The sequence below is a fragment of the Electrophorus electricus genome, chromosome 13, assembly GCF_013358815.1.
Source record: "Electrophorus electricus isolate fEleEle1 chromosome 13, fEleEle1.pri, whole genome shotgun sequence".
Classification (NCBI taxonomy): Eukaryota; Metazoa; Chordata; class Actinopteri; order Gymnotiformes; family Gymnotidae; genus Electrophorus; species Electrophorus electricus.
This window is the reverse complement of record NC_049547.1, coordinates 17,770,198-17,790,107: the sequence shown is the minus strand read 5'-3', so window position 1 is coordinate 17,790,107 and position 19,910 is coordinate 17,770,198. Positions and strand designations below refer to the sequence as shown.

The following is a 19,910-nucleotide window of genomic DNA, read 5'->3' as shown; positions in this document are numbered from 1 at the left end:
GCTGCAGTTAGTGCTGTTCCACTCTTTAATTTGTGCTGTGCTTGATTTAAATCTCCTCTGTTTAGTCTGTTCCCAAAATGCACAAAAATCCCCCAAAAGTATTTGTGTATCAAATGGACACAGACACACCCAGGAAATAAATTAATGACACAGATTGTCGTGCAAGATCGTTGGCTACCCACATGTGTTTTAACATTCTAAAGTGGCCTTTGTCTGACAGAACGTGTGTGTGTGTGTGTGTGTGTGTGTGTGTGTGTGTGTGTGTGTGTGTGTGTGTGTGTGTGTGTGTGTGAGAGCAGCCAGCAAAGATGAGTTGACGCCGAAGATGCGTCCTGTCTCCGAAAACGCGGGCAGCAGCAACCCAAATGTTAGCGATCTGATGGACGAGTTCATCCAGGAGAGACTCCGGTCCAGGGGCACCTCGGTGAGTTCGCCCATCTTCAGCCTCACAGCTGGGCCTCCGAGCGCACCGCTCCCCAATGTCATGTTTAGCTGAAGAGGTCGTTCAGGGGTGTTCATGCGGGGAGAGTGCTGTCACAAAGCAGCTTTACAAATGTATGGATCCAGAACTCTGATTCTGTAAAGATACTGTATGGTCCTTCCAACTCATTTCAGCCACAGTCCAATTAACACAATGCATTGGTGTGTGTATAGGTAAATATAGATAATGACATCTACTTGTATCTCTTTCTATTTTTTTACACTCACTCACTCACTCACTCACACACACACACACACACACACACACACACACACACACACACACACACACACACACACACACTCTCACTCACTCACTCACTCACACATATATACACACACACACACACGCACACACACTCGCAGGGTATGACGAGACGTGGTAGTAGTCCAGGCAGTTTGGAGATTCCAAAGGATTTCCCAGACGTGCTGACCCATCCAAACGCCACGCGCCCCGCGGATGACCCCGGCGTGCCTTCCGAGTGGACGTCTCCCGCCAGCGCCAGTGGGAGTGACCTCATCAGCTCCGACAGCCAATCGGATTCTTTCAATGCCTTCCAGTATGACAACAAGTTTGAGAGTATGTATCAGGACACATACTAGACGTAATAATAATAATTATTGTTTTCCATTGGCAGCAGCAGAAATGTAGAAAGTCTAAGGCTTTTGTCACACTGCACCTAAATGAAGCTAAAACATTGAAGCTAAAAATGAATTAATTCCTTATACAATTGTCCTTTCATTCGTACATGAGTATTGTTAGTTTGAATTAAAGAAATTGGAGCTAACTGGCTTTGATTTCTGTATGTTGGTGTGGGTACGTGCGTTTGTGTGTGTGCATGTACGGGCATGCCTGTCCACGCGTGCAGACTTCAGCTTCGCCCCCGAGGTGTGTGCAGTGGAGCAGGAGGGAGCGTGTGTCCCGCCGCCAGCAGGAGACGAGCCAGACCAGTCCAGCCTCACCACGCTGCACATGGACTCAGAGACCAGCAGCCTGAGTCAGCACGGCCTGTCTGCTGACACTGCCACCATCACAGGTATACGCGCAGGGGCGCGCACACACACACACACACACACACACACACACACACACACACACACACACGCGTTGTGCCTATGTTGAGTCCTTGATTGGTGGACCTGGGCCACAGGCTCGGAGAGCGCCTCCCCCTTGCACTCCCTGGCCGGCTCTCGCTCTCAGACGCCATCTCCTGCCACCCTGACAGCCGAACACGTAGAACACAAAGACTTGCAGCTGGATGAGAAGCTGCACCACTCCGTCCTGCAGACGCCCGACGACCTGGGTGAGACAAAACGGCACAGAAACCAGTGTTTTTGGTCTTGGTCTGCTGTGTGACCACACGCTGACCCCAGTGTCGCACTCTGCTTCCTGTACAGAAACCAGTGAGTTCCCCACCGAGGACTGCAGTGTCATGGCTGGGGGTTCCCTGACCGGCTGGCATGCTGATGTCGCCACGGTGATGTGGAGAAGAATGCTTGGCATTCTGGGAGATGTGAACTCCATTAAAGACCCTGAGATCCACGCACAGGTCTTTGACTATCTTTGCGAGCTCTGGCAGAACTTGGCCAAGGTATGCACACGTGCGCACACACGCTCACATACTCGCATACATGCGCACAAACACACAGATAAATGCACTCAGAGGATAAGATCAAATTACAAATCAATGGTAAATTGTAATTAAACACCTGTCTCTCGCTCTCCACGCATTTCCACAGATCCGAGACAATCTGGGGATCTCCCTTGACAACCAGTCGTCGCCGGCCCCTCCGGATCTGATCCCTCCGCTACGCATCCTGACGCCATGGCTCTTTAAAGTCTGTGCAACCCCTATCACCCCCCTCCCCCCCCCCGGGCCCGGCCATCCGATTCCAGCCCTGGACACCTGCTGGGCTGCACTCACTCCCCTCTAAAACGCTGAACTGGGCTTAGGGACCATGTAGCGAGCCACACGGCTCACGCAGGGAGCCTCAACTGCAGTTCAGTTCTGTCCAGGGCTGGACCCGGAGGCTCCTGTTCTCAAAGTCTGTGAATTTTAGCTTCAGATGAGTGCTGGGAGTTGGCGGTTGATGGGGGTGGCTGTTTGTTGGGGTGTGTGTGTGTGTGTGTGTGTGTTCGCAGGCTACCATGCTGTCGGAGAGGTACAAGCAGGGGAAGCTCCACGCCTACAAACTGATCTGCAAGATCATGAAGAGGAGGCAGGACGTGTCGCCCAACTCCGACTTCCTCACACACTTCTACAATATCATGCACTGCGGCCTGCTGCACCAGGACCAGGTCCGGATACATGTGCGGTGGGTGGGTGTGTGCATGAGTAAAGTTGCCTGGGAAACCCTCTATGTGTTCATGCTGCCGCGTGTGTGTGTGTGTGTGTGTGTGTGTGTGTGTGTGTGTGTGTGTGTGTGTGTGTGTGTGTGTGTGTGTGTGTGTGTGTGTGTGCAGGACATCGTGAACACCATCATTAAGCACTGCTCCCCACGGTTCTTTTCCATCGGTCTGCCGGGGGCCACGTCGCTCATCCTGGACTTCATCATAGCGGCTAGCCGCGTCACAACCTGCTCCTCTCTCAACGTGAGTGTCTGAAAAACACGCAGCACAGAGCCCACGCACACCCTCGCACTCACGCAGCACAGAGCCCGCGCGCACACCTTCGCACTCACGCAGCACAGAGCCCGCGCGCACACCTTCGCACTCACGCAGCACAGAGCCCGCGCGCACACCTTCGCACTCACGCAGCACAGAGCCCGCGCGCACACCTTCGCACTCACGCAGCACAGAGCCCGCGCGCACACCTTCGCACTCACGCAGCACAGAGCCCGCGCGCACACCTTCGCACTCACGCAGCACAGAGCCCGCGCGCACACCTTCGCACTCACGCAGCACAGAGCCCGCGCGCACACCCTCACACACACTTAGGAAGGTTAAATGGGTGATCTGGTTGCTAAACCAGGGAGCTGGTTCTTTTGTCCAGTGGTCAGAACTCACATTTACTTCCTGTCAGACCCAGGTTCAAGTCCCAGGCCTGGGTAGAATGGCTGCCTTCAGCCTTCATTACAACACACACACACACAACCAAAAGCCTATGTATTTTTAGATTTCTTATCTTTCATTCTGGTTTATTTAACATTCATTTTAAACATTCATGCAAAATCTCACACACACGTATACGCTCACCACCTCCTCCCCACTTCTTTCTCTCTCTCTCTCTCTCTCTCTCTCTCTCTCTCTCTCTCCCAGGCACCAAGGGTGGAGGCTCAGGTGCTGCTGGGTTCTCTGGTGTGTTTCCCCAACCTATACGAGGAGCTTCCTGCCCTCCACCCCACCACAGCCGACATCGCCTTGACCAAATTCAAGGATGTTAAGGTATGGGAATCCTTCCCTGTTAGAGTGCCTCACTAAAACCAAGTGGGTTAGCAGCCAGCCAGCAGGTTTAAAAAGTGAAATTCTTACACAGATGAATGCCTCTATTCAGCTGTACGGATTTGGTATGAACCTTCAGGTTTTTTTTTTAGTTATTTAAATAATAAATCATAAATAACTTTACCATCCTGGCTTTTTGTTTTGAGCCCTTATGAATCCTCTACCTGTTTTCTCATCACACCCGACCGCTGCCGCTGTATATAACGCTTCCTTATCTGAGTGTACAGCTCAGTGCTTCCCAGTCTGCTGCCGAGGCTCCTGAGTCTCACAGCACCCGCCACACCCCACTACACGCCGCTGTTCTGCCTGTCCGAGGTTTCGCTTGCCAGATCCTTGGTATCAAAACGAGAACCTCCGACCTGGACGCGCTTGCTGCACGTTTTGGCTGACCCGGGCCTCCAGCGATCAGCCATCGAGCCGGCGCGGTCGCGTGCGCCCCGCTCCCCTGCTTCGTCCGTGCGGCAGCCACGTGCGGCCAGGAAACTTGCTGTTATCTGTGTAATTGTTCCCGCGCTCTCCTAATGGGCTAATGAGAGGTGTGCGATGCGTGCACGGCAGCGTGTTCTTGGCGGGGGTGTTGTTATTGTACTCCCTGCTGCTCTGGCTGCCCTTAAGCAGCTAATGCCATGCAGGCCGGCACCCCTTTCACGCATACACAACTTCACCCGATGGCATCTCATAACCTGCGTCTGGTTATGAATGACAAGGCAGTGGTTAGTGTGATCGCATGCGTGTGTGTGTCTGTCTGTCTGTGTGTCTGTGTTCGTGTGTTCAGAGATGGTTACCCTTCCAGATGGTTGGATGTGTCTTGTTTTGTGTTGCCAGATTGCTGGTTTTATGTCAGATTTTGCAGCCCTGTTCTGAGTTCTTTGAACTGTGTCAGATCATTATCGGTTTGTCTGTCTGCATTATTCCTGTCTGTGCATTTGAAGGGGTGTGTGCATGCTTGCGTGTGTGTCTGCGTGTGTGTTTGTGTTAGGAATAGGAAGTTAGACTGATAGCAGATGGAATCTGTATTGATCTGTTTTTAAGATGTCACCAGTTTGTCAAACATTGTTTTGACAGAGCTTATTCACATTGTGGCTTTCTCATGGTAAAGTGGAAGTATTGACTTATGGAGATTCTTGTAAATAACTTCGTATCCTCCATGTTCCAGGAACACATTATTAAGCACATCCTAGCTTCAGCCCGAGATGAGCCGTCTGCCCCAGCGAGGTAACGTGCGCGAGCACACCACACATATAAACTACCACCACGCACACCGCAACTCTGCAGAGTAAAACGTACCAACTCGTGATACAGTGCTTTTCCAGATTTGTCTTATTTTGAGTTAGCCAGAGGATTGAATCTTACTGACTTATTTTGTAATACTACGAAGTCAAAAAGATTATTCAGTAGTTCAGAGGTAAACTCTTAGCTTTTTGTAAATATCAGAAACGGCGATTAAACAAACAGGTTTAACCAGACACACCCTCCTCGGACTTAATATTCCAGACATTACGTCACCGTGCTGTTGACTCTTGGCAGATTGCAGGGAAGCCCTTAGACAGATTAATCATTGTGTAAAGAACGGCGGCATCTGTAGGTAAAGGGGTACCGTGCTGAGGGCTAAAATTGATGTCTACTCATGAGACAGATTAGGGCCAGTAGTCTGCAACCGCTTTATGTGGGCCTTGGCGCTGGCACGGGCTAGCCACTGAGCTGAAGGGTGTGGGGCAGGGGCAGGATTGGGGGTGTGACTCGGGGGGGGGGGGGGGTGGAATTGGGGCAGGGCGGGGGGAGAGGAATCGGCAGGAATGTGTTCCTAGAAATCTGTCTGTATTTCACGTACCATACTGCATGATACTGTGATAGGCTGCTGTAATCTCTTGAAGATTGTATTATAGAGTGGATTATTAAATGTGAAAATATTATACAACAGTTTCTTATGAAATGTGAATAAGTACTGAATTTATGTCTTTCTTAACGCGAACTTGTAATTATGCTGGTGTTCGTTGTATATACATTGCTTTTGCTATTCATTCTGCCCAGTGTAAGCCTCCATTTCTTCCGGCTTAGTTTTGTGCATGTACGTTTCAGGTGTGTCGCTCTCTGCAGTCTGGGTATCTGGCTCTGTGAAGAACTGGTCCACGGCACACGGCACCCACAGATCAAAGAAGCCCTCAATGTCATCTGTGTCACTCTGAAGGTGACTCACCGTTTAAAAACCTCCTTTTTACTGAACCTAGTGATTTTGGGTTGAAACTAACAAACAGTGTCTTGCAGTGTAGTGTAGTGGTCTAAGGGCAGTGATGGTGTGGAGGTGTAGTGAGTGCAGTAGTGTGAGTGAATGTAGTGGTGTGAGTGTAGTGTTGGTGCGGTGATATGAGGCCATTGATGGTGTGGAGGTGGAGTGAGTGTAGTGGTGGGAGTTAGTGTAGTGATGGTACCGTGATGGTGCGGTGGTGTGAGTGAGTGTAGTGGTGGTGTGAGTGTGGCGATGGTGCGGTGGTGTGGATGTAGTGATGGTGTTAGTGATGGTGAAGTGCAGTGATGTTGCAGTGCAACATCAGAGCTGCAGTTTAAGCTGTGGTTCAGGCCTGCAGGCTGGTCCTGCAGCTGGGCTCTGCACTGGCACATGGTTGTGTCACAGGTCTGGGGGCTTAGGCAGCGTCCCCCTTCGCCACCACGCATAGACGGAAAGCTAATCCGCTGAAGAATGCATGCCCCAGCGACTTTGAGCAATGATTATATTTCTGCGTGAAGTGGGCCTCCAGTCCTCCGGACTGAGGGACCTGGGTTGGTCCGTTGGGCATGTTCTTGGTGTATAGGCCTTTGCCTCTTTGTGAGTCAGGTGGTTGCCATAAATACAACTCCACCTTAATCCACATCATCCTCGCCAGCGTGTGTGTGTGTGTGTGTGTGTGTGTTTGGGACCAGGGGTTGGAGTGGTTGTCACTTGTCACAGCACTACTAGTGCAGAGCCTGCTGATAGTTTCTCACACAGTACCTTCACACTTATTTACTTTTATTCTATTTTTCAGTTCCCTAACAAAACTGTAGCGCTGGTGGCTTCAGACATCCTGCACTTGCTCATAAACTATGTGGACGATCTGCAAAAATTCCCACCCGACACTCCAAAGAAGATAGTAGAGGTAAATAAACCATTGTGACCTGCCACCACTTAAGTTTAGTCCTCCCCTGTGCACTCCCTACTCTTCCATATTGTCCATACTCATCCATACTCACTCTTCCATGCTCATCTATACTGTCCATATTTGTCCATACTCATCCATACTCTTCCATACTGTCCCAGATTGGCTGCAGTGGTTGATTGTGTGTGCTTTGTGTTTTGCAGGTACTCATTGCAACCATCAGCTACCTGCTGCCCTCTACGGAGTCTTCCCCTCATGAGCTGGACAAGAGGGTATGTACTGTATACACACACACACACACACACACACACACACACACACACACACACACACAGACTCACATGCATAAATATTTGCATGCACTCACAAAGACCCAGTTAAAATCCTTGGATATACATTCTCATAATTCTATGGATAGAGTGGGGAATACAACACTAGATATTTTATTAAAGAAATATTATCTTTATTACATTTACGGAACTTGGCTGACGCTTTTATCCAAAGCTACTTACAATTATGACTGAATATAACTTGAGCAATTGAAGGTTAAGGGTCTTGCTCAGGGGTCCAACAGTGGCAACTTGGCAGTGGTGGGGCTTGAACCAGCAACCTTCCGATTACGACTCAAGTACCTTAACCACTAACCTACCAAATATGCAGGAGTTTAAAAAAAAATAGAATATAATAAATAGAATAACACATTTGTATTGGTTTTGCTCCAGATCCTGTAAAATGATTTTAACCTTCTAGAAACCTTTACATTACTGCAGGCACTGAACCTGTGGGTCATTACTTGATGAATTGAAGACATTTCTTGTTTTTAAAGTATTCAAATGGAAATAGAATTCATACATATTTTATTTAACTGTGTGTGGCTATGTGTGTGTAGAGGGAGAGAGATATTTTTGTCTAATATCTTTCTATAATATTTGTCTTATTTATGTAATGTCTATATTTATGTGTTTCTTGTTAGCTGCTTTGGCAACAATGTGTCTTATTACATTCATGCCAAACAAAAGCACCATTGAACAGACAGAGAGAGAGAGAGGTACACAAGGTTTCCAGTGAAACAGGACATTTTTGACAAAAGTCCTTCATCAGCAGTGCAAGCAAAGTGTTTCTTAGATTCTAGGAGCTGAAACCAGTTTATGTTAGAAAAGGTAGATTTTTAAATTATAGCGTTCATTCCGTTAGGTTTTTAGACTATTAGGTTTTAAACAACTGGCAATGCACAAAGATATGTCATCAATGCAATGTCCATTAGCATTAAAATGCCTCGTCATTGAAAACACACACACACAGATGGATGGATGGATGTTGGTGGCCATACTGGCTGGCACTGTAGGGGAACAGTGTTCACAAACCCCTTGGCAGTTAATGGGTTAAAAAGTCATCCAAAAGCACCAAAATAATAAGATTGTTACTTTAAGATTTAAAGTCGGATTTGTGTAGATGCATATTTAATAGGTAATCAGTCATCTGTAACAGAATACATTTTTAATGTAACTCTCCTAACCCGGTATGTACATCCATCCTTACACACAGACACACACAGTATTTTTAAATTAATTACATTTTTTTTAATATGTTTGTGTATAAAACCTGTTGCGCATAATGCCGTGTGGAATCTAAATATAAATCTTTCGACATACGAATCTGTCAAACCGACTTGCTCTAGAAAGCACAATTCAAACTGCTCATGCTCTTGTTTTGCATGCGTGCACTTCCATTTGACCTCCCTCCTCCTGTGTAGTTGGTGGTGTCTCTGCTGCTCTGCTTGCTGGACTGGGTCATGGTGCTTCCTCCAAAGACTCTGCTCCAGCCGGTCCAGACGCTGGCGCCAGACAAAGACAAGACGGACAAGTCCGTCCTGAGCTCCATCTATAAGGTCCCAGCGGCTACGCGGCGGACTTGCCGTTATCGCCATATTGTCTGCCACCGCAAAGATTACACTGTCATTTATTAAAATATGGATTTTTATTTCAAAGTCACATCCTCCTACTCTAACTTTGCGTAATGCAGAATTGGAATTTTCCCCCCTCCCTCCCACGTCTCAGGTGCTCCACGGCTGTGTGTACGGGGCGCAGAGTTTCAGTAACCCGCGTTACTTCCCGCTCAGCCTGTCGGACCTGAGCAGTCCCGCCTACGACCCGTTCCTGCCGCTGGAGGTCCTGCGGGAGCCTGAGCCCCTCCACTCGCCCGACTCGGAGCGCTCCTCCAAGCTGCAGCCTGTGACCGAAGGTGCTCCCTGCCCCGCCTCCTCTCTCCTCCTCCCCCTCCTCCCCTACCTGAAGGATTTTAGTGATCATTTTCTGTAGCTTGCATGCTCCTGAGGTCCCCCCCCCCCCGTGCGATCACTGGTCCCCCCCCCCCCCCACCATTAGTCCAAGTCGGAGTGAAGGAGCCCAGCAGAGCAACAGGCCCGATTGAGCCCAGTGTGACGTCGGCCCCGGCCACGGTCTCTCTTCCCGCCGCCCCATGCCGCTTTAATTCCTGCGCAGCCCAGCAGGGGCCCAGGCACCGTTCCTGCCCCCGCCCCCCCGCCAGGAGCCCGCCACTAATGATCCGGGCCGCCAGCGAGGCATGCATCCCGCCTGGACTGGAGCGCTACCCTCCTCAGGCTCAGCCACCCCCACTCCTCACGATCCCCCCCCGCCGCCCCAGTTTGCTTCCCGCTCCCCTGGGGGTGGGGGACGGGCGGGCGAAGTTACGTTGATTGTGCCGTGCGGCCTCCAGGCACGTCCTACAGCGGTGCCGGTGGGCTCGGCTCCCCGCGGGCGTCCTCCGCAGGTCGGGGAACGCGAAAGTGAGAGTGTCTCCACTGGCCGTCCCCACCAGCTCCAGGACGTGTGCTTCTCTTCAGATATCCGCTCTGTAGTCAGCACCCTCCCCACTGAGCTCTGAGGAGTGCTCATCTGAGTGACAGCGCAGCAGTGACCGAGTGTCTGCGAATGGAATGTTTGCACTCCAAATCAGAAAACCCAACCATGAATCCCAAGACAAAAATCGCCAATAAGGAAAATTGGGGGGGGGTGGTTGTATCTGATGTAAATATAAACGTTATACAAATGGTTAGAGTGCCATCCTCCTCAGGCTGCTCCCTTTTGTTTTCGCTCTGGGGTCCAGTGAGCTGCCACTAGCGGCTAACTACACGTGTATGGGTATGGGTGGATGTATGTGTATGTGCATGCAGAGCTCCAAAACTCTGTTTTGTTCTTTCTCTCACACTACCCCCATCACCTTCTCTGTTTCTTTTTTCATACTTTCTCTCACCTACCTACACCACCCTTGCCCCATCCTCTCTGCTTCTCCATCCTTCGGGGATTTTCGAACCTTTTTGAAACTTTCATTTTGCTAAACCTTTTTTAACATGAAACCTCCCTCCACCTTCTCCCCCCGTCCACCCTGGCAGTGAGGAGCCGTATCCAGCAGGGTCTAATCGCCATAGCAGCGCGTACGGTCATCTCTCACCTGGTGAACCACCTAGGCCACTACCCAATGAGCGGCGGGCCCGCCACCCTCACCAGCCAGGTGTGCGAGAACCACGACAACCCTTACTGCGAGAGCAGCGACCTGGCCCCCGACCTCTTCGACACACCCAACCTGCAGTTCTTCGCGCTGAACGGCACCACGCTGCTCTCCTGCCTGCAGATCCGCGCCGAGGATGGCGTGCCAGGGGGCGGCATGTCCGCCGGCCTGGTCAGCACCAGCGCCTGTGTGCGCCTCGTTGTCAGGGACATCTCGGGCAAGCACTCGTGGGACTCGGCCGTGCTCTACGGCCCGCCTCACTGCGCCTCCGCCGCCGGTCACAGGGCCTCCGCTCCTCCGGGGAGCAGCAGGGAGCGGGGCGGCGAGGGCGACGGCGTGGGGAAGGCGGAACAGGAGGAGAGCGAGGACCCTGGGGAGAACGAGGAGATGCAGAGGGAGCACGGTGAGGAGACCCTGGAGGAGGATGGAGAGGAGGAGGAGGAGGAGGAGGAGGCGGTGCTGGAGCTTATGGCTCCGCGGGCCAAGCGCGTGTGCCGCGAGGTGGTCCCGAGCTGGGCATCCCTGCAGGACGGCGAGGACGCCCTGGACGAGATGCTGCAGTACCTGGGCTACTCCAGCCCTGAGTGCCTGCAGCACACAGGCACACCCCTCAACATCCCGGCCCCGCCGCCCGCCTGCGTCTCAGAGAAGCAGGAGAACGACGTCATCGACGCCATCCTGAAGCAGTGCGCCGAGGAGCGAGAGTTCGCGCTCCGCCGTGGCAACGAGCTGAGCATGAGGGCCGCGGGGCAGCCGGAGCCGAGCCCACAGAGGCCGCAGTCCGCCTTCTACCACTGCAGGCTGCTGCTCAACGTGCTAGGCATGAACTCCTGGGAGAAGAGGTGAGCCCTAGAGCCAGCGCTGCGACCCACGCGACGCCCGTGTCACGCGCGCGCTTTTTTGTTATGTGCATCCTATCCAGTCTCAGGCTTTATCTTGGTGTCATGTGGGTCTCTTGTCCAATCACAGTATTTGAATCATTGAATCACTGTTGCGTCATGGAGGTTTGACATTGTAAGGCGTATTGTAATTACAGTTTGCAGAATATGGGTGATGTATTTTGTCAGTGTGGGCCAGTAATACTCTGAACACTTAAGTCTGCAGTGAACCCAAACATTAGGGTGGAATGTCATACCTGTGGGTTTGCACACGGACCCTTCCTCGCTTCTACAGGTTGCGGCCATAACGACACTGTTCGCATTGTACAAATTGCCACAGGCAAGAAAGACCTGTGAAGCAATGTAAACAGTTATCTGCAATGACATTCCATTTACCACCTGCTTTGTTATCCGAACATCGAGAGCCTGTAAAAGTTTTCACGATTGTGCTGAATGTCGTGTCGATCTCTCTCTTCTCGTCCCCGGTTCGTTTGGGTCACTGGAAGAATGACAGAGCAGTTTGTTTCAAGTCTTTGCGACTGATGCGTAATTCTACTGCATAATTTCACCTTTAACAAAGTAACATTTCCAAATCATGTGCCATCACTGTTTTCGGAAAGGATTCCACATCAGTGACACGAAGCAGCAAATGCTGGGTGCCCGCCACACCCTGATTACCCGTGACGTTCAGCTAAATCCCAGAGCAGCAGACGTGGTTCTGTGGTGGCAGTCTAACCGAGCAGGCGACAGTAAACCTAAATGGCCAGAAACTGTTCCGAAACCCTGGACTGGCGCAGTAGCCAGATTACGGCGTTAGTGTAACTCCATTTGATGCTGCTGTTGAAATCCGATAATGCATGCAAACATCCTGCCTCTCTCTCTCTCTCTGTGTGTGTGCCTGAATCTGCCGCTCCTCTAATCAGCTTAAAGCAGTCTGTGTTTTTCTGCTCCTCATCAGCTCGTTAGTTGCACTACTCTCCTCGAGACAGCTTCCGCAGAGACTCACGAGACGTGTTCTTCTCTCCCCTAATAGGCGATATTACCTGAAATGGCTGAATATTTCCAGGTTAGGAATAATTGTCATTTTGGTCAGTGAAGAAATGGCGTTTTTTTATGATCATTTTTATGATGCACATGAGCTCTGAACTGCGGCGAGGGGAAAATGGTTTTTGTCCATTGTTCTCTTATAGGTGTATAGCAGCAGGTTTGCGTGTGTGCGTCTGCACGTGTGTGTGTAAGCACACGTGCGCGCATCCTTGCATGCGTATGCGCACGCACTTATGGAAGATTAATTCTTGAGGGCTCTGTCATCTGCCGTGTGGCCACACGAGCTTTCATTCGGAGTGGAAATAAAAGGCTGCTGGCTTTAGAAGCTGGCTGTCTTCTGTGTGTGTGTGTGTGTGTGTGTGTGTGTGTGCGCGCCTTTAGAAGCTGTGGGGTTATTAGAAGGGGGAGAGCTGAAGGAGTGTGCACGGGCCCCTTTAATGAGGAATTGTCCCGCTTTTGCTCTCCAGGCATTCATGGATCATTTGTCCGTGGTCGGAGACTAAGGCGTCGCGATCTGCCCGCGCTTTGTGAGCGTGGGCGCACACCTAATGCTCCTCTTTCATGCAGTCCCGGCGTGCGCCTCTCAAATGGCTCACTTTCAATGGGCAAAATGAAGACCATTACACTGCAACAAGCTAATAAAGAGGGACCCAGCTCGAAGAAAAGAGCACGAAACAAAAAAGTCCTTTTACACAGCCTCGCGTGGCTTTTACGAATGACTCATGTAACCGCGACGAGAAAGAGAAAAGGGTGCGAGTGGGAAAGAGGAAAGTCTGTTACATTATCTCACATTATTTCATGAGTTCGCATTTACTAGCAACCTGAAAAGAAAGCATCCAGCTATCTGTCCTGTCACTTTGATGGCTTGGCTGAGTTTTTCTTCTTCTTCTTCGTCTTCTTCTTTTTCTTCATCTTTCTCATCATACACAGACTTGGGGAATTATCACCTCGTTTGTAATTTCACCGCCAGTCAGGTTTTTCCAGGAGTCTGTGAGAAAAACAAAGGCAGATATAATTAGGAAGGTTCTGTCTTAACGAGTGACGAGCGAGCCCTGGGTGTGGTGTGGGTTTAGGCTGGGACCTGCATCTCACGCTGAGGACAGGTGCTGATTGCTTGATGGAGTTCTCTATGGGGGGTTTTTTTCCTTCTCGTCCTCCACCTCGTCTTGGTTTTATTGAATTTGCCAGCAAATTTGCACAAAAAAAAAAAAGCCAGCATGAAGGAAAACTCAGTTCTCGGTTTTTCTCACGCACTAACCTGTTCCCCGCAGGAGCATTTTCTCACGCGCTAACCTGTTCCCCACAGGAGCAGTTTCCACCTGCTGAAGAAGAGCGAGAAGCTCCTACGGGAGCTGAAGAACCTGGATTCCAGGCAATGGTGAGTCCATGAACCACGCCACGGCACGAGAGCCCGAGCGTGCCCGGTCCTTCTGCCTCCCCCCGCAAAGGCAAGCGGCGGGACGCCAGAAGTCGTTCAGATCCACAGTCACTGGCATTTTGATCTGAACCTCTCACCCCCCCCCCCAGCCGCGAGACCCACAAGATTGCCGTGTTTTACGTGGCTGAGGGGCAGGAGGACAAGCACTCGATCTTGTCCAACGCGAACGGCAGTCAGGCCTACGAGGACTTTGTGGCAGGGCTGGGCTGGGAGGTAGGTGGCCTCGTCCTGTCGCATGCACGCTTACCGCAGGGGCTAGACACACCGGCCTGCCGGGCTGGGACTCTAACCCTAATCTAACATGTATCTGCTGGGGAAAAAAACTCCAGGGCAGAATAAGAATGAATGTTGATTTAGCACCTTTACTAAAAGGAGTTTGTAATGGGTTCACTGAATTTATTGAGTATATGGGTCATTATATTTGCCTTTTGTAGCCCTTTATGTTAATATAAAGGCCTTTATATAATATATGCATAAGTATATTTAGAATAGGCTGCTATGTGTATGTGATGAGCCTTTGTACTCTTGTGTGTGATCGTGCATGTGTCTGTGCGTGTGTGCACGTGCCTGTGTGTAGGTAAACCTAACAAGCCACTGTGGTTTCATGGGTGGTCTTCAGCGGAATAAGAGCACGGGACTGACCATGCCATACTTCGCCACCTCCACCGTGGAGGTCATGTTCCACGTGTCCACACGCATGCTGCCTGACTCGGACGACCCGCTCACCAAAAAGGTACCAGCCGCAAGGACAGACCGTCCGCACCAGGCCGAGAGAGAGCGAATGTCGCACGTTCCTACGAGGAACCGGTTCTGTAGATTTGGAAACACTTGAATCCCATCCTGTAGGTCCACTATCAAAAGCGATCGATTTCCTCCACAGCTGCCTTTTTCCTGCTGTTGCTACCTATTACTACTGTCTATGAGGTCAGCAGAGAGGGGCCGAGCAAGGGAGTGGGAGCCGTGGCCCCTCCCCCTCCCCCTCTCCACGGCAGCGGCGGTTCCCGGCAGCCTCTGCTCTTCCTGTGACTGGGTGAAGTGGCACACAAAGCCGCGCTGACCTGCGCCCTCTCCCCTGGTGTCATCAGGCCAGATCCGGGCCCCGTTCCTTTTCTGCTCCCCGCCTCCCCGCTGAGAGAGCGTGGCTGCCGAGCGCGTCTGAGCAGCACGGCCTCCCTCACACAAGAGGAAATAATGATTCATAACAACGCCGTCTCATCCTGCTACAGTGGCCAACCTCTCACCGGCTTGCTTTTATCTTCCCGAAGAGGAGTGTAGCTGCTCACTTCATCTCTCTCTCTCTCTCTCTATCTCTCTCTCCCTCTCCAAACCGCCCCCCCACCCCCTGTACTGACGACCTCACCGAGTAACATCTCGCTGCTTTACTCTAGCCTCGCAAATATCCAGCTCGTCTCCCCTGGTATTTGTTTTCTCTTCGTCTTCATTGGGCAGCAGGAATCGAATAGACGGCAGAATTAGCGCTAACGAGCTTGGCTCAGAGGTCGCGGCATGGGCTCGTGCGATTGGCAGGCGGCCCTGCGCCGAGTGACCTATCGCGCGTCGTTAGCGCGACTTCCTTCGGCATACGTCTTCTGAGCCAAGCTGAGGCGATAAAGCGCTAATGTCCTCCCAAGACTTATTAATGAGCGCACATGACAATATAGAAGAGAGCAGAGGGGCGGGGCCACGGTTTGAGCTGAGATCGAGGGGAAGGCGGGCAGTAATAGGATTACGGCTGTCGGTCTGAATGGAGGAATAGCTTTGCCCCTAGCTAAGCAAAGCCATCGTCCCCTCCCACCGTCTCCTCTCTCCTCCTCCTCTCTCCTCCCTCCCGCTGCGTTAAAAGGGAGCCGGGAGGAGCGGGCGGAGGGGGTGTGTGAACTGTGTGGAAGGACAGTGTCACGTAGACACTGGTTGGTAATTGTCTGTAATGAGCAGACGGATCGTTAGCGGTGAGCTTTAATTTCCGTGCCGCCTCCGTGCCGTGTTGCCAGCTGTCTCGTCAGGGAGGCACGGGATAACCAGGAAGTGGCAGACGATGGATTGTTTGCTCGGTGACTCGCAACTCTGTGTCCTTAACCACACGGGCAAAGCAGGAGACAACTGCTCCTCTCTGAGTGCCTTTGGTTTGCTGAGACCAGGAGTCCTGGAGCTCCCACTACCCAGTTGTTTACATCAGGCCCCCGAATCACCCGGCACGCGGCTGAAGGAGTGGCTTCTGACGGAGAGACGTTAGCTCCGTACCAGAGCGCAGGGAATACGTTTGCAGATCAAGCTTGAGTTGTTAGTGTGTGTGGTCCGAGAAGCTGCCAACGAAAAAAGCCGTTTCTTAGAGGATCTGGGAGCGTTGTTGGCCAGCGTGGCTGAGATCAAAGAGGATTGCATAGCCTAGACTACCCTTATCTTCCAATAAACAATAAATCGTTTTATTCCACACACACGCGCGCACGCACACACACACACAGCCTCAAACGAAGTGGCGAGAGCAGACGGTGTTAGCGAGGCACGGCTTTGGTGTAATTCATAGCTGTAATTTGAGCGCGCCGTGTTGAGGCGGAGTGAGACAGCTCCGCGGAGGGTTGTGTGCTCCTGTCAGCCGCCTAAAGGGGTTGCTGGGGGCTCCTCCTCGCCACGCACCACCATATTCCACCCAAATTAGATTGGGCTTGTCCCCTCGCCACTGGGCCCACCATGACTCTTCAGGGCCAAATTGGATTTGCAGGGGCTGCTGGTAACGCTAGCTGCAGCGAGATTGGCCTGATAGCGACACTAAACCATGTTAAGCAGACACTAAAGCGTGTCAGCCCAGTCGCCGTTGCCGAAACACACTCATTCATCCAGTCGGGCACGCGGGGCTCTGTAACCCCCCACCCACGCACCTCTGCCTCCGTCCCCGCACCCCCCCCCCAGGACGCCCCTGCCTCACCCTCGCTCCTTCCTCCGTCTCCCTTCAGCCTCGAAAGCAGACCAGCTGTTTCCATTGCTTTCAGCATGGTGTGGAGGCTAAATACAGCAACAAGAGCATATGTAACGCGCAGAGATCAAAGTCGTTTTCCCGTTCCGTGGGGCCCACTCACTCACCCCCCGAACGATCAGCCATTTTTTGAGGCGTTTCGGTTAAAACGCCCCTGCAGAAGGCCAGAAGGCTGCAGAAGGCTAGACGGCGGCCGCGGGCAACCACGGCAGGCAGCATAAAGGGCGCCGGCTCACAATTGGTCAGAGCGGGAGCGCTGACGAGAGGCGGGCCTTGGGAGCCCACGGCCGCTGCGGTGATTGAGTGAGGGATGAAAGATGGAGTGGGCCGGGGAAGATGGATGCGAGGCGTTGGGAGGGAGTGGGAGGCCCCCACCCCTCCCTCCACCCCTGCCTGTACCTGTCACTACTCAAGGTTAATAGCACTGCCGAGGGTGACCCTGGAGAAGCGACAGAGCCGGCAGACAGAGCAGCCACACGTTCACCTTTAAACTGGGCACGAGAATAAATAGGAGAACTCCCAGAAAGGCAGGGAATGTCAATTACGCTGCTCAAGGTTGTCGAGTGCTGGATCTGTGCATAACTCCTCATTGTCCACCTTCTTCTTTACCTTCCTTTTTCTCCCTATTCTATCTCCCTCCCCCCCCCCCCCACCCGTAGCTGAGGCACTTGGGCAATGACGAGGTGCACATCGTGTGGTCCGAGCACACGCGGGACTACCGGCGGGGAATCATCCCCACCGAGTTCGGAGACGTCCTCATCATCATCTACCCCGTGAAGAACCGCATGTACAGCATCCAGATCATCAAAAAGCCGGAGGCAAGTCCATTCTCACTGTACGCATCCTGTTAAAACAGAGCCCGAATACAAATCAGGAGCTTAAGCATGTGCCGCCTCCCGCTGTCCACCCTCTCGTTAGAAATCGGTCAGCCAGTCTCTGCTGACCACTCGATACAGGAGACGGCCGAGACTGGTTTTAAGGCCTTATCCGAAGCCACTGCGTCCTGCCCAGTTATGTCCACGCTAATTCAATGAGTGGGATTCTGGAAATCGAATTCCACCGATGGATCGGGGCGGCGACGCGCAGCCTGCCGAGCGCTCGGGACGCATCCACAGGAAGACGGAGCGATGTGGCCCGGAGAGACCCGTCTTCCACGAAAGCCCATTTAGCCCCTCATTTCAGTGCGTGACAGCCGTGCGCCGGGACATCTGGTTCATGTCACTCGCGTCGGAAGATGGCAGTCTTTGAATCCTGGCTCGATTTTGATGTCGAGGAAACAAAGAAAAATCTTTTATGCTAGTTCAGGGTTTTTCTGTAATGGGGATGAGCCGGTAAAGTCAAAATGTCAAACATGTTCAAATGTAAACGCCTTCGGCACAATTCAAAACGATCCCCGTGGAATTTGTGCGGTGCTGTCTGAGCTCCCATGTCCATTGGAAACGACTTAACGTGTGTAGTGGTCTGCGCTGGTTCAGTAAATATGTGTATAATCTCACTTTTTCTGTGTCTGCCTCCAGGTACCCTTCTTTGGGCCCTTGTTCGATGGTGCCGTAGTGGATGGGAAGGTCTTACCCACCATGGTGCGAGATACGGCCATCAACGCCAGCCGGGCTCTCAAGTCCCTCATCCCTCTCTACCAGAACTTGTGTCCTTGTGGCAAATTGGGCTTCAGAACCAGTCATAGGTGCTTCTAGCCGGTTACGCACTTCTGCAGTGAGCCTCTCGTGTGTAGATGTTTACTTCTGTATAGGAGTGTTGTGCTTTTAAGAGGTGCTTTTTGGTTTTTGTGAGTTTGAATGTGCGCGTGTCATTGTGTGAGGGAGCATGTGTGAGGTTGTGTGATTATTCCGTTCAGTCTTTTCTCCGGTTTGCTTTCATGCCACACTGAACTGGCTGATGCCCGCGCGCGTGTGTGTGCGCGGAGTGATTGACTGGCGTCCAGAGCTCAGACTAGGAGCGAGTAAGCGAGCGGCCCGTTCGATAATTATTGATGTGTTATTTGTGAGCGGTGCGCATGTAGAGCTGTGCTCGGCTCAGGTGATGGAATCGCTCTCATCACTCTGATCGCTCCTCTGCTCCCACCCGCCAACCTGCATGCACTGCCATTTGCCATTTCAGAATCATTCTCTGGCAATTTACTTGGGTCTCTCACTCTCTCTCTCTCTCTCTCTCTCTCTCTCTCTCTCTCTCTCTCTCTCTCTCACTCTCTCTCTCTCTCTCGCTCTCTCTCTCTCTCACTCTCTCTCTCTCTCTCTCGCTCTCTCTCTCTCACTCTCTCTCTCTCTCTCTCTCTCACTCTCTCTCTCTCTCGTGTTCCATCTCATTCATCTGGCCCTCTAATTGTTTTGACTCATGCACTTCATTCATATCTGACTGAATAGCTTGTGTTGCTCCCTGAGAGTGACATCGTCTCTGATATTTCAGTGACTTTCCTAAGTGTGGAATATGGCTCATCTTTGATCCTCGATATCAGACCAAAAACGAATGTAGACATATAGTTGACTTGATAGTTAGATATTACTATAAAGAGGTTGCATTAAACAACTATAGATGTGTGATTTTGTTCAGTATGACATAGAAGACAGTTTATGTAGTATTTTTCATCTGATGTGAGGTCTGAGCGTAGAATCTCATTTCCTTCAAAGACTCGAGGCTGAAAAGCTCGGGGCTGGTTTCCTCTGGCCACTGCCCCGTCTCTTTCCGCGCGTGCGCGCTCAGATTCGTCTACCACAAAAACAAAGCAAAGGCAGTGAGGGGGAAAAAAGAGGAAGGAAAAAAAACGAGAAAAAGCGAGGTGGGGGGGGGGGTTAAGAGTGATTCTCGTCTGCCATGTTCTCCAAGCCAGAGATTGTTTGGCCCAGCTTGAGTCTTCGCTTGCAGCAATCTCGCCCATCTGTGTGTGCGTGTGTGTGTGCGCGCGCGCGCATGCATGTACGTGCTTATGCGTGTTTGTGTGTGCACGCATAAGTATGTGCACATGTGCATGCGAGTG

At 51.7% G+C, this 19,910-nt stretch overlaps 1 protein-coding gene across 6 annotated transcripts in view; it reads left to right on the top strand.

The window, feature by feature from the left end:
- The window catches only part of ralgapa1 (Ral GTPase activating protein catalytic subunit alpha 1), a 51,785-nt gene that overhangs the window by 19,527 nt on the left and 12,348 nt on the right, over positions 1-19,910 (top strand). For all 6 annotated transcript variants that reach the window (XM_035532518.1, XM_035532521.1, XM_035532520.1 and 3 more), the window contains 21 exons: positions 300-424; positions 847-1,060; positions 1,350-1,517; positions 1,632-1,784; positions 1,879-2,072; positions 2,221-2,319; positions 2,624-2,779; positions 2,945-3,073; positions 3,740-3,865; positions 5,079-5,137; positions 6,002-6,110; positions 6,946-7,056; positions 7,260-7,328; positions 8,810-8,944; positions 9,114-9,297; positions 10,469-11,426; positions 13,816-13,887; positions 14,037-14,160; positions 14,525-14,680; positions 17,578-17,736; positions 18,436-18,563. In XM_035532518.1, coding sequence (XP_035388411.1) covers positions 300-424; positions 847-1,060; positions 1,350-1,517; positions 1,632-1,784; positions 1,879-2,072; positions 2,221-2,319; positions 2,624-2,779; positions 2,945-3,073; positions 3,740-3,865; positions 5,079-5,137; positions 6,002-6,110; positions 6,946-7,056; positions 7,260-7,328; positions 8,810-8,944; positions 9,114-9,297; positions 10,469-11,426; positions 13,816-13,887; positions 14,037-14,160; positions 14,525-14,680; positions 17,578-17,736; positions 18,436-18,563 — 3,628 coding nt within the window. The remainder of the gene's footprint in view (positions 1-299; positions 425-846; positions 1,061-1,349; positions 1,518-1,631; positions 1,785-1,878; positions 2,073-2,220; positions 2,320-2,623; positions 2,780-2,944; positions 3,074-3,739; positions 3,866-5,078; positions 5,138-6,001; positions 6,111-6,945; positions 7,057-7,259; positions 7,329-8,809; positions 8,945-9,113; positions 9,298-10,468; positions 11,427-13,815; positions 13,888-14,036; positions 14,161-14,524; positions 14,681-17,577; positions 17,737-18,435; positions 18,564-19,910) is intronic.